At 40.2% G+C, this 14,847-nt stretch overlaps 1 protein-coding gene across 1 annotated transcript in view; it reads left to right on the top strand.

Annotated features, from left to right (window-relative positions):
* The window catches only part of elp3 (elongator acetyltransferase complex subunit 3), a 29,259-nt gene extending 18,531 nt beyond the window's left edge, over positions 1-10,728 (top strand). The window contains exons 10-15 of the mRNA XM_053489413.1: positions 6,231-6,424; positions 7,963-8,053; positions 8,145-8,210; positions 8,294-8,521; positions 10,024-10,105; positions 10,418-10,728. Of these exons, the coding sequence (XP_053345388.1) occupies positions 6,231-6,424; positions 7,963-8,053; positions 8,145-8,210; positions 8,294-8,521; positions 10,024-10,105; positions 10,418-10,494 (738 nt within the window). The 3' untranslated portion in view covers positions 10,495-10,728. The remainder of the gene's footprint in view (positions 1-6,230; positions 6,425-7,962; positions 8,054-8,144; positions 8,211-8,293; positions 8,522-10,023; positions 10,106-10,417) is intronic.
* The last annotated feature ends 4,119 nt before the right edge of the window (positions 10,729-14,847 follow it).

Raw genomic sequence — 14,847 nt, 5'->3', positions numbered from 1 at the left:
ATTAAGCAGGATTACATGCTGCTGGGCTGTGAAAGGACTCTGGTTGTTCTGTTCTTATGCTCTCAGAGTATTTTTCTGAGTATTTTCACACACACACACTTCAGACTGCTTTTGATATGTTTGCTCAAATGACCTTTGTTTTATCTCATAGTGGCGCTTCACAATACTGCTTTTTATCGTCGTCATGGTGATGGAACATAAGAGATAAACCTTTATGCAGAAAGAATAACCATACAGCTGTGGCCAAAAGTCAGAATTAGTTTGCTTTTGTTTGTTTACCCTCCTAATGAGGATTGACCAAAAGTTCTCAGTGGGATTAAGGTCTGGAGAGTTTCCTGGCCATGTTTTATCACCCAAATTTTTGTTCCACGAGCCACTTTATCTCTCCATGTTAGAAAAGGTATTGTGAATTACTAAACTGTTCTTGATAGAAGAAGTTGCTCTTGGAGGATGTTGAACACAGACGATCTGGCGTTAATGAGCAGCCGTACAAGTCCTCCTTTTGCTCAGTGATTATTACCAACAGAGAGCCTTGTGCCTTGTGCCTAGTTGCATTTTATTTATGCTCGCACAAGTGTGCATAAATCTACAAAAAGAGGATAAAAGAGGATAGCTTCATTTTATTTATGCACACACAATGATTGTGTGTGTGTGTATGGAAGAGAGAGAGCGAGAGCAAGCACAAGGCCAGAGTGATAAAGAAAGCAAAGTATTAAACACTATGCTAATGTTTCTAATGTAGCACCAGAGAATGCACAAGAATTCGTCACCATAAATGACAAACACAGTAGCATGCACACTTTATTTGGTTATGATTTTATTGGCACTTAAATTGAGATACACAAATGGGATCTCTGGCACTCCTGCTGGTTAACACAGGCTAATGCAGGTCTCTGATCTCCTCCAAAGTGTGTGTGTGTGTGTGTGTGTGTGTGTGTGCACGTTTAATAATGCTCCAGCTGAAATATCCCTCAAATGATGCACTTTATCGTCCCCCAAACTCACTTTGTTTCACTCTTTCTTCCAACAAACACTTAATTTCTGTGTGTATGTGAATGAGCTACTGCTGAGCCACACCCTTCAGAGAACAGCAGACTTGGGGGAGGGGCTTTTCTTACATGAGGTCACATTAAGAGGAAAACCTGATTGGCTTGTTTAAGCCCTAACCACATTCAAAAACAGAAAAAAGGTCTGAAAACATTTTTTCTCACACACTGCAGACCCAATTAAATATAAAAAATAAAAAAGGGATTTTTGCATATCAGTTGCCCTTTAATTCAAAATTCTGTCCGTGATTGTGCAGGTTATTTTGCTGGCTTTTTCAGTCATGGTTTTAAAGGTCATGAATTTGCATTGAGGTAAACACAAACAAGGCTCTAAACAGCATTCAGATTAAAATTTTTTTGCTTTTAGTTTGACGTCTCGCTTCTTGTTATCTAAGCGAGGAGTCTGAATGTTGTAAGTGAAATCAGTTGGTCTGGTTACACCAGTTTAACAGTAAGTGCTGCTGCAGCGCCCAGTGGCTCCACTGTTCAGTAGTGCTGCATTCTATTATCTACTATGATTTTATTTATTTATTTTAAAAATATGTTTTGTTTTGTTTTTACATTTATATGCATTTATATACTTTTTATTAGAGATTGGCAGGTTTTCAGTGTCCATGACCATTGACCAGTGGATCATCCTCTGTGACCACTTGAACGTCATGAACCGCTGCATGCTCACAACTACTCAACACACGCTTGGTATCAGGCTGAGATTTGAGAGTTTAGAAAGGTTTAAGGTGGTAAAATGTCACCATTCTTTATGAATCTACAGGTGGCGCTCTAAACTATTTACACTTTGGCATCCCATGTGAAGGAAGAGTGGATTTTTCGCTACGCTTGTTTTAAAGTAATAGTTATGTATGTTTTGTTTTAAATGCTGCGATTTATTTTTTATTTGAGAAAACTTATGTAATAAAGGACGGGCTACTTATTCAATTCAGTTGTGAAGATGTTGAATAGAGATGAGGTATAAAAGTGTTGAGTCTTGAGTTATGGTTCAACCTCTTAAAATTATTAACAAAGTTGGAAAAAATTCACATTGAATCAGGATCTATATAAAATCGAGATGCCTACAAAAATGCAATATAATCACTACCCAGTTTTTCCCTCAGAACTATTAAGCTGATAATATTGTACATTCCACATCCTTCTACCCAGGAATAGAGGCCTGTGTGCTCACACACTCTGACACACCTGTGTTGTTTGCTAAGTAACAATCTGTAGAATATAAACATCGGCATTGATCCTTCTTCATAATCACCATCATCAATCTGATTGACTTTGTGCGACACACATGCTGGACACCTAATGATGAAAATGCAACCTAATGATTTTTAAATGCTAAATTCCCAGAGGTCTACAGTAGTACACTATCCCCCTATAGCCCGCCCCTTCCCGAATCTTCAAAATGTTCCTTTGTTTTGTGTTACCTGCACTACGTTTCACCCATGTTGTTTAACAAAACTCCAGTCACGGAGAGACATGATTCTCTCCAGTCTAGCTCATGAGACTTTTTACCCCTCTGCTTATTTCCCACCCTGTTTGTGTGTCTTAACATGCAGGACACGAGTGCAAATGTCATTTGTGAGAGTTTTAAATGGCTTTTCTCCTTTAGAGTGATGCATTGCTGCACCTCAGGGCCAGGGCTTATACTGAGTTCCTTCAAAAGCATCTGTTGAATTCCTGGATCCTAAAAGGTGTCATTTCTGACTTTGCCTTTATCCAGGACTTTATAAAGCATTTAATTTTCCGCAGGGCCAGGTGCGATCTCTTAGAGACAGTTTTTCAAAAGCTTTTCTGTGAATTGAGGCAAAAATTGAGGGTAAATAGTGTTACGTCGACAAGCTTTCTTTTCTAAAAGCTGCTCCGGTTCCCGGTGAGCTTTGTACCTGGGTGCACGTGGAGTTTTAACGTCATCTCGCGTGAGTTCAGTCTTCAGAAGGGATGTTTAACTGAATGATTTTTACTTTTTTTGACTTCCAGAGCAAGAAGTTTTAGAATCTGTCTATCTGACTAATAAATCTTTATCTGTCTAAACAGAATTTTAAAAAAAAGCCTTGATTATAATCACATACTAAGACATATTAGATAACATCTAAGATATTAACGCCAAGGATATTAAATATTTCATTTCGATTTAATAATTGTGTAAAGTGTAAGCGCATGGCATGCTACTCTTGTTCATCAATGCTGCACAATGACACCCATTAAAATTTTTCTGGCAGTTCTTTTGTTAAAACCTCAGCAGCTTAGAGTTTAAGGTCTTTTATGCCTCTGACGTCTGACTGATGCAATCGTTCGCTCATCCTCCAGCACCCCGTGCAGCGTGGCATCATCGCGTCTTCTGTTCAGCAGCTCGGAAAAAAGAATAAGCTCGTTCGGCAGTCACGTACTCGGGGCTAAATATTACACACACGACACTTCATAGTTTATCATTTCAAGCTCACGTGCATTTTTAAAGGATTATGTAAAGCTCTTTAAAAACCTTTGAAAAGGAAACGGAAAAGGTTTTAGATCTGAGTCACAACAGCGACGGAAGAGACTTTATTGAATTTTTATACTTTTATTTTTATTTTTAAAAATTACAGGAAATGTAAATGTGTACAAAGGAAAAAGGCAATGATTAAGCAGTAATATGATAGTTAGCAGGGACTATACTGGGACTATACTGGGAGTACTGGTGGTGACCACAAATGGGAATTCAAAAAAGAGTTTAAAGAAATTGAAGTAATATCAAAAAAGAAACGAACTCCAAAGTGCTCATCGTTGAGCTGGCCTGCTACTTTTGGAAAATTCCACCCCCTCGGTGCGCAGTAGGTAATTGGCACGCAGCAGGCATGACGGAGGAATGGAAATGAAGTGGCGAGTGATACGCTGTGCCGAGGAGGGGTTGGCGGGGGACTCTTTTATGGCACTAGTCGGTGTCCAGCTGTGACGCATTGCTTCGCATTATCAGGGGCTCCATTACGGGAAATGAATAGAGCCCATTTTACTGGGGGCTTCATTAGCAAAGAATGAAGATCCAATCTGCGAGGCCATTGTGCATGGTGGCTCCCTGTGAAAGCTCGTGTGTAAAACAGCAGCTGAGAGCGCTCAGGCTGACAACAGGTTCTTCCCCATGCACCCTGTCGTTACAGTTATATCGATTTTAAAAACAGTAGGTGCATTTTAATTATCATTAGAGCAAAAATGATGGAAAGTTGCAGCTGAAATCAGCATCAGTATCAGCCAGTAAAAAGATGACGAGTTCAGTGAGTATCATCAGTCATGTGCCTTCTCCGTATTCATCTTTAGTAAACTTTTCTCTTGGTCAGGCACTGCGCATGCACGCACACATGGCACACACACATACTGTACCTTCCCAAAAGCAATCAGAGTCGTTAATCCAACTACACTCGCATCACGTCAGTCACGTCAGTTGGTACGTCAGTCACATCAGTCGGTTCAGTCAGTTGCGCATCAGTCACTTTGGTCTTGTCGGTCATGTCAGTCACATCAGTCGAGTCAGTAACGTCAGTCAGTCAAGTCAGTTAATCACATCAGTCAGTAATTTAGTTTTTTTTTTAACCCACATTAAAATGTTATTAGGTTTGTAGTTTTTGCAGAATGAGATCTCCAGCAGTTGCATTGTTAAAGTTACAAAGTAACAGCAGACTGTAAACTTCTGTCTGGTTAACCACTAACAGCGCTGGCTAAATGATAAGGTGTAATATAATAGTTTTTCACCCCAATTACAAAATTATTATTATTTTTTTTTATAATTAAAACAATCTATTATAGATTAAATCACCCAATTACATTTGATTAGTGCTGGAAGCAGAAAAAGACACCGTCACAGCTGAAACTAATTTCAGTGTGATGATGTTGGTCTAACACACAACCATAGCGTTATTTTGAACACAGTAAACCAACACAAGCTCAGGCAAATTCTCTTATTTAAATCCAGTTTGGGTTTCTTTTAATTGTTATACAGACCCCATCCCAGCTTCAAACTGATCTCTTGTATTTGTGTGTTAGAGTGCTGGATCCAGCATGAGCTTCTCCAAATAAACAGCAGTATCAGAGCTGTGTAGCTCCATTAGGAGGAGTGTCGGAGCGAGGAGAAGGGAGATTAATGGCTGCGTGCGTTGGTCTCTAACCCTGCCGATCCCGCCTGCTCCTATCAGTCTTCTCCCAGCGCCCGCCTGCAAAGCCCCGCCCGCCGAACCTCACCCGCGTCACCCACCACTGCCGACATCTGTTTATCTCTCTCCTTCAACCCCCCACACACCCCCCTCGCTCTCTTGTGCTCTGTTTTTCTGTCTCCGGAGGGGAGAAGAACCTGTCAGTGCTATCTCCAGAACCCGTGTGCTGGTGAAGGGAGCAGCACAGGTGGGCGATAATGGAATCCCATTAGACTTGAGCAGTACCCGCTTCACACTTATCAGAGTCCTTGCAGGCTTCTGCACTCGTTCCCAAAAAAAAAAACATTTACAGAATATAAATAAAAAAATAAACAAATACACAAAGGCTCGGTTAATTTGGTTCCGAAAGAGAACGGAGCTTTAACTGGTTTGGACAATCCCAATTAAATGCGTGCTGACATTGTCGCTTCGGTTGCAATGCTTCAATCACCATTATCATGGTCTGACACATGAAGCTGCTTAATGGGGAGTGGAATAACAAATGCTTACAATGCGATGAGCCAGAATTCAGTAATACACACACACACACACACACACACACACACACTGCATCATCTGCCATCTGCTTTAAACAGTATTATGACACACTTACACATGTACGCTTTTCATATAAACACTTAAAAGCACAAAATCGTGCCGTTAATCTTTTTACAAGCAGAGTTACTATAAATGCAGGACTCCAGACTGAGCCACTCGAACTAATGATGAAGCTCATCAGCCGCATGAGCATTCACTCGAATAAGCACAAGCATCAAAAGTTCAATGGCAGACGTGATGGAGTTTTGTCTTACACTCAGCTAGACTTCAAAAAGACCTATTCAGAACATGAAGCAGACGGAATGATTCAGGGCTTCCCGCTAATGACTTGGTTAGACGGCCTGAAATACAAGTATTAGGACATGAGTGAAGTCTGCCAAACAGCTGTCCGTGCCGTCAGCCAAATGTAGCCTAGTTTTTTTTGCTCCACTGTCTAACGAGAGACCCTTATCGTCCTGTTCAGGAGTTCTTTGAGAATCCTGCATTTCGCCCAGATGGTTTGAAGCTCTACCCTACGCTAGTGATCCGTGGAACAGGTCTGTACGAGCTGTGGAAGACGGGACGCTACAAGAGCTACTCTCCAAGCACTCTGGTGGACCTGGTGGCCCGAATCCTGGCACTGGTGCCACCCTGGACACGAGTGTACCGCGTGCAGAGGTTGTATAGTATTTGGTTCTGTAGATACTGATGCTCCTATGAGGGAAATTTTGCTTAACAGATTGCTCATCTATACATAACAGCCTAACTTTTCTACTGTATAACTTTTAGTTCAGGGCTGCTGTCACTACAGAACCACACATCATAAGGGGAAATGGTTTTGTTCTGTATAATGAGATGCCCGTCAGCAGACGACATAATATCACTGAGAGTCGTGTCACGTGACTTTTGATTACCGTCTCAGAGCGCTGCTATGACATTCGCCTAAATCCACCAAAGGATGGGCAGTGCAGAGTTGAATAAAACCGGACAGATTTTATATTCTGCCTCCATGTATACTAGAAGTTACAGTACTGTATAAGCCTCTGACCACATGCCGAGTATTGTGGGATTACTGTAAGTCCCCTTGTGTTGCTAATACAGCACATCCCACAGATTGAGACTGTAGAAGTCGGGGGTGGTCAGCACCTTCAGGTCTTTATGATGTTCCTGAATGGTGTTTGCCGTGCATCAGGGCGCATTATTCTGGTGAAAGAGGCCACTGCCATCAGAGAACACCGTTTCAATAAAGGGATGTACTTAGCCAGCGACAATGTTGAGCAGGACTCATGGTTTTCCAGCAAAACATCGCCCAAAGCCTTACACTGGCTCTGCCTGGTCACCTTCTTCCCATGCATCCTGGTACCTTATTGTCCACACACACGGCCACATGATGTAAAAGAAAACATCATTTATGAGACCAGCCCAACTTCTGTCATTGCTCTGTGGTCCAGTTCTAACGCTTGCATGCCCATTTTTAGGAGTTTTAAGTTGGGGTCTCAGGTCAGCATGGGCGCTCTGACCGGTCTGCAGTAACCCTTTCCTCAGTTTGATCTGCAGTAGCTCTACTATTGAAATGGACTACACAGGCCAGCCTTCACTCCCCATGTGCATCATTGAGCCTTGACTGCCCATGACCCAGACTGAGAACATCCCATAAGAACTTCAGTTTATGAGACACCCTGACCCAGGTGCCTAGACATCAGTGTTGCCCCTGTTGAAGTAACTCAGATCCTTGCCCATTTTTCCTGCTGCCAACGGGTGCCCTTGTAACAGTGTGATTGACACAATGTGATTCACTTCACCTGTCTTTTTTTTTTTTATGTTATGGCTGATTGTTGTACAGTAGTTAGCCAATTGGAACGCAAAAACTCTGTTCATCTGGAATTTTGACTGTAATGACAGCAATTTGCAAACCTGTGCTGTGTTTTTGAGCATGCAGTACACTAGAGCCTAGTAATTATTTTTAATTGTATTTAATTATATGTCTAGGCACTTTAGATTCTATAAAAATGTTTTATACTTTCATACGGTGTAGAAAGTAATAATCATGAATGGTGCAATGCATCTTGGTGTGAAAACCAGTTTGAATCATATCACAGTATTTCATTTCCATTCATCTCTGGAATTCAACAGCCACAGCACTGTAGTATCATCATGGGTAATATCATCTGGGATATACTCCGAGTTTGGTTGATAATGTGAGATGTTTCTATCAGGGACATCCCCATGCCACTGGTTACCTCTGGTGTGGAACACGGAAACCTGCGAGAGCTGGCACTGGCCCGAATGAAGGACATGGGAACTGAGGTGAAATGAACCGAATTCATTTTACAATCTTAAAAAATCTTTTCAGTGGAATCGGTTTAACTGAACATTTTCCATCTGTTGGCTCCTTCAGTGTAGAGATGTGAGAACCAGAGAGGTAGGAATCCAGGAGATCCATCATAAAGTGCGACCGTACCAGGTAATCATTTGTGGTGGATGTCTGTGGATTTGACACGTTTGTTGAAATTTTGTTGTAAATGCAGCCGTGTTCTTGTCATGTAGGTGGAGCTGATCCGACGAGACTATGTGGCCAATGGAGGCTGGGAGACGTTCTTGTCGTATGAGGATCCTGAGCAGGACATCCTGATCGGGTTGCTGAGGCTTCGCCGCTGTTCTGCACAGTCTTTTCGGCCGGAGCTAAAGAACGCGGTGTCGATCGTGCGTGAGCTGCACGTGTATGGCAGTGTGGTGCCCATAAGCAGCCGAGATCCCAGCAAATTCCAGCACCAGGTAGGAATAAAGCAATACTTCATTTTGAGAAATCTGACACTTTACTGCACAGATCGGGTGTTGTTTCTGATGTCTCTCAATATCAAAGGGCATTTCCGAATTGAAAACTAAAATGTCAACAAAGTAATTACAGCCAGGCTTGTAAGTGTGTTCAAGTGGTGTATGTCGGGGTGTTTTTTGACTTGAAAACTAGCTCATATAACATGCACACATTATTCAAAATCATAGTTATAACTACCAGTAGTAAAGGGAATTAAATGAAGTTCATTTTCAAGAGCAGGAAAAAGAATTCAATTTGTAAAAAAAAAAAAGAAAAAAGAATCTCTTGTGAAATGAACATAAACTGCCTGGAAAAAAAAAAAAAAAGTTGTGCACACTAACATTTCTTTGATTACAGCACACAATGTGGTGGCCAGTTCATGTGTGAAAATGATTTCTCACGCTCCCAGAACCACTCTTTTCCCAATCTAGGAAATCTGGAAAGAAAAACTCCATAGATGTGATTCATTGTATTGGCACATAACGTTGCTGAGTCTAGACCTGAGCAACTGAAGCAACCCTAGATAATAACACTGCTTCCAGAGACATCACTATGCATGATGGGTGCATCACTTCTTGCATTTCCCATCTTACCCTGACGCGCCCATTACACTGTTTAGTTTGGACTCATCAGACCACATGTCAAACAAGTTCCCCGTATTTAAGGATAAATGCAGAAAAGGTTGTCCTGTGCATTTCTCTCTGAAAATCAGGTAAAACGGGTCGTTCTAAACATTATTTAGAAGAACAGCATACTTTGATTCAGAAGTTGATTAGAGATGGAAAAAACATACAAAGAAGTGCAGCAAATGATCCAGTAGGCTGCTCTGCTAAAATGATATCAAATACTTTAAAATGGAGATCAAAACCAGAAAGATTTGAAAGAAAATGGGAAACTACCATTTGAATGGATCAAAGAATAACAAAATTGGCAAAGACTCAGCCAATGATCAGTTCCAGCAGGTCAAAGTTCATCACTTTGTAAAGATGAATGATGATGCTGCTATTTTTTTGAACAGACTAATATTTATTTTTTTTTACTTTCTGTAAACTAATAATTAGTGCATTTTCTTCATGATGTGATTCAGAATAGAAAGTGCAGGGAGTCCAATGCATTTGTGTGATTTAAATTAACAGTTGTATTATATGGATATGGAGCTTTACTTACTTTTTCAACACACTGCTATTATTTTGAACACAACTGTTTGCTTATATTGATGAAACTTTTACTGGTAAATTAAATTGTGAAGTCAAATGCTGAGCATCTGAAATCTCAAAACGGCACAAAAATGCTGATAACGACGAAGGAAACATGTTGTAAATGCCCTTTTTTCCCTTTTCATAGCCCTGTTAAATCATAGAGAGAAACACTTGACAGTGCCTTGGTTTTGCCTTACATGTGACTCTTTTATTAAATCCTTGTGTGTGTGCGTGCGTGCGTGTGTGTGTCTGTGTGCGCTCAGGGTTTTGGGATGATGTTGATGGAGGAGGCGGAGAGGATAGCCAGAGATGAACACGGCTCCGCCAAACTCGCTGTTATCTCAGGTATTGAGAGTATATTCCTAGATTTTTCTTATTATTATTACCAACCCCTGCTTTCATCATTCTCTTGAATCGTCCTTGCTCTCCTGGTGAATAAACCCCCATCCCACCGGATCAGCTGCAAAACCGAGATAATGGTAGAAGAAAGCGCAAGAATTTCTTACTTATTATGCAGGTTTCCACACTTGTATTAAACCCATGATTGGCACTTTGTCGCACAGATCCGTCTCTTTGTTGGAAGGATTAAACTGCGACATTTTTTGAAGAAGGAGAGAAGTGTGTATTGAGTCTTTGATTATTGTTGCTTTTTTTCAGGTGTTGGGACTCGGAATTATTACAGGAAGCTGGGATACGAGCTGGAGGGGCCATACATGGTGAAGTGCTTGGACTGAAAGCAGATGCACTGAGATTTTATCAGCTTTCTAGGAAGAGTATACTGCCGGGGTTAAACTGTTCTGTGTGTGTATGAAAGAGAGAGAGAGAGAGACAGATGGGTAAAAAACTGGCAAGACAATTCTTATTAATTAAATTTTTCTGACTTCCTGAGCATCTTAAATGGCATAAATGTATGACCTGCTGTACTTGTATCAAATAAAGAATATAAATTTGACAAATAAAAAATATTTATCCCATGTGTTGTTTGAACATTGATTGAACATTGATATAAGTTGCATGTTATTCATCAAAGAAAGAAAAGAAATCTGGCACACTTTGTAGATTCAAGCTGAACGTAACTAACAGACCTATCACTCCGTACCATCAATGGAAATTATATCAAAAAACTGATTAAAGTAGCAGCAGAGGTCTACTGTCTGAACGACAAAAAGCTTTTAAACCCAGTCTTGGTAGTCATGTGGAATTAAATTGCTTTCATTCTTGTTAGCAATAAAAGGTCCAATCTGCGTCGCTCACAATCTGACTTTTCACTAAATCTACGTTTGAGCCTGTTGCCATGCTGCCAATTTCCATCACAAGTCTCCTGGGGTGCTGAAGCATCTTTTCTTTGTAGGAGAGCTCATGATATCTCTGTTGATGGGTTTTTGCTGCTTCATTTAACATTGCAATACCCAATTATTTCTGTGTCTCTGGCGCCGTGAGTCAAGGTGTCACTCGAGTGATGACTGAATGGTCTTTAAAACTGCTCGTGTAGGGTTTGGCGTCTGAAAAATCGTTTCCAATAAACTGGAAAATGTCATCCTTCATAGAGCAAAGGTTTTTGTTTGGTCTTTTCTAGTGCCTGTCCCCGTACACCGTGTGATTACATGCATGCTTTGAGCTCGTAATTTCCCAGCAAAGGCTCGCCGTCGTGACTTTATTGGACAGCGAGACGGCCACTGGAACAATGAAGAATGGCTTGTATGTATCGTGTGAGATTCATCAGGTAACCCTCCTGGGACCTTTATAACCCAGGCTTTAGACATAATAGAGTTGTATAATTACTGTTTCAGTTCATTCATTGGAGAAGGAATCTCAGAGATGATGACCACAGCGTAAATGGGTGTGTTTTTTTTATCTACAAACTCTGTGGAGCGAAAAGCAAAGGCCATGGGGGAAATGGCATGAATGAGAGCTATTTAAAGCCCTATAAATGCATCACATCATTTGAGGACAGAGGCCATAAAGTTAGAGACTCTACACGGTTTTGTTTAAAGTTTATATATATATATATATATATATATGTATATATACACACTTCCACGCTCACAATTACTGAGCTCTTTTAGCTAAATACTCTGGTAACAGTATGGGTGTGTCCATGAGCTCTAGGGAAATTGGATAGTGTTATATGTTTTTATTATCATGTATCATTCTTGAATCCAGTCTGAACAATATGTTTATGAATCTTTTTAATAAATATTTGATTCTTAAAGTTGCTCAAGAGTTATATTGTACTTAAAAACATTTTTATGTAAGATAAAATAATTTAAATACACTGCCTGGCCAAAAAAAGGTCACATTAATATTTCGGTGGACCATCTTTTTTGCTATGATTACACCCATGGCATCGTTTCAATAAACGTATGCAATGTCACAACATTAACTTGCATTTTTTTTTTTCCAAAAACTTGTATTGGTGAGGGGAAAATTGGAACACTGCGTAAAGTCTTCTCCAGCTCATCCCAAAAAGGTGATCGATGGGAAAAACCTGGTCATTCAGTACCATTAGATCGTCAGCTGACCTGATTATTGGGCACGTACTGTTGCTGAGCCTGGACCTGACCAACAGAAGCCACCTCAGATCATGACACTGTCTCCACAGGCTTGTATCGCAGGCGTGAAGGGCTCATCACTCCATTCACCTTTCTTCTTACCCTGATGCGCTCATCACTTCGGAATGGGAAATCTGGACTCATGAGACCAAATGACCCATTTCCACTGATCCACAGTCCACTCATTATACTCCCTTAAAAATGTAAGCCTTTTTCACTTAAAAAATGTATGTAATTCTGTAATGTTAGTGAAGAATAATGACATGCCTCAAAACCTTCCAGAATTTCCCGCCAGAGGAAGTGACATCATTTGGTGCAAGTCACATGCTTTTGGATTTATGAACGCTTTAAAGTTTTTTATGCCTTTTTATAACAGAGGTAACAGTTGACCAGAACATAGGGACGGACACAAAACATATTTGTTTTTACTGAAATTATGTATAATACACAAATTTGATATTTGGTGCAATTGTTTACTGTATGTAACTTTAAAGAGTAAATACACAAAAAAGATTTCAATTAGACCAAATTTCATAATAATTCAAGTTGAAAGTATGAATCAGAAGTCATCATACAGTCAATAACAGGTGTAGTTGGAGTCTTTAAGGTAATATTTTCAAGACAAAATGTCCCTAAATATTAATAAAATTATTTTTAGTAATAGCTTAATATAATTTGTGTTATTACTCATATATGTCAAATCCATATAATATACTGTATATGTTGCCGAGGAGGCATGTAAATCACTGCAGTGCGGTATAATTGCAGTGGAAGGCTCTGAATTATTTGTTTACTTAAATGCAGGTGGTGACATCTTACATCAACTTGTTTAATTTTAGTTTTACTAAAGTACCCACAATGACATTTCTGGGCTTAGGGTTTGAGGTGAAGATGAATTTCCCAACTTACAACCGGTAGAAATGGTTCTCGACCTGAAATTTTTACTTGGACTAGTCTTCTCAACTCCTACTGTAGATCATGGATTGACGTTGTCATGGCTGCTCGTATGGTGGAAAATGTAAAAAGTGCAAAATGCTGCTTCTCTTTGTCAAAAAATAGATTTTACTCCTCCGAAAAGTATCACTTGTATGAATTGGCCACCTAACTTAGATATACTTCAAAATACTTCAGTGTGGAATAGATTCAGCTGAATTAATAACTACATTCAAAATTCTTTCTTGTCTTGTATCTTGATGAATGACAGCTCAAACAAAGAAACGCTTTTGGATCCAGGCAGATTTAATCTAGATCCATCAAACTGGAAGTTTCATTTCCTGGCGAAGACTGAGGAAAGCTCTGAGCTGAAAAAACGTTTGACAAGTCCAGCCCGGCAAAAAAAAATGGGCAATAACTCTAAGGAGAAAGCTCAGCAGCTACTTCCGAACCACTGGAAATACGTGAGCGATCATTTTGAATGATACAAACGTCTTCTTTTTATACCAGCTGCATTCTGGCAGTGCTCAAGAAAACACTGCTAGAGTTTTGGCTGCACTCGCTGCCTGAGATTACACTGCTTCATCAGTGTGTAGTAATTAATCCACGCTCCATCAGTGTGAATGCATTCATTCGAACCCTACAGTAGCTGGATTAATGCAGAATTCAGTATTAATCTCATCCCTCTGTCTGACTCAAAATCCTTTACGCATAATCTACACATTTCCAATCAGAAGAATTAATACACACATTTGCGTTCTGTTATATTTCCCAAGGCTGCATGGTGGCTCAGTGGTTAGCACTGTCGACTTGCACCTCCAGGGTCCAGGTTCAGTTCCCGCCTCAGGGTCTGTGTGCATGGAGTTTTACATGTTTTCCCTGTGCTTGGGGGTTTCCTCTGGTCTACCGGTTTCCTCCCACAGCACAAAAACATGCAGACTAAGCTAACTGGCGTTCCCAAACTGCCGTGCATGAAAACGTGTAAATGTTGACTGGAGATCCTACCACAGACATAAAAATGGGAATAAATAAAATTGGCCTCCATGCTCCCAGGTTGGACTAGAAATGTTCCTAAATGGATGGATGAATATTTTACAAACAAGTCCATAAGCAACAAAAACTTTATGTAATATTCAGTGAGTTAAAATAAAAAATGTAAATGCTTACAGCATTATGGAGTTGTCTTTGGGAGAAATGTGCTTCTTTTTAAGTTGACCTTTTCAGGAAACACAGTTAAAACTCTATGCTTTTGTGAAATAAAAAATAAGATGGATCTTTTGGCATCTTTACATAGCTAGCCATAATTCACATTTACAAGTGCCAATCCAAGCAGAAGATGGCATGATGCTGCCACCAGCATGCTTCACTGTTTTTTTTATGTTCGTTGGGTGATCAGATGACTTGCCCTAGGATCAATTGTGTCCTTTAGAAAGGAAGCTCATGACATTCTACCTCAGTCTTATCAGACCATAACACACTTTGCCCCATGCTTGGGGTGATTCAAGCTTGGATGTTTTGTTCTCATCTCTTCTCATTAGAACTACCATCGAGCCACTCTACCCCACAGCTCTAGAGATTGTTACCACATGCAGGGAGTAAGGA

This window comes from Clarias gariepinus, chromosome 27, assembly GCF_024256425.1.
Source record: "Clarias gariepinus isolate MV-2021 ecotype Netherlands chromosome 27, CGAR_prim_01v2, whole genome shotgun sequence".
NCBI lineage: Eukaryota > Metazoa > Chordata > Actinopteri > Siluriformes > Clariidae > Clarias > Clarias gariepinus.
This window is presented reverse-complemented; position numbering and strand designations above follow the sequence as displayed.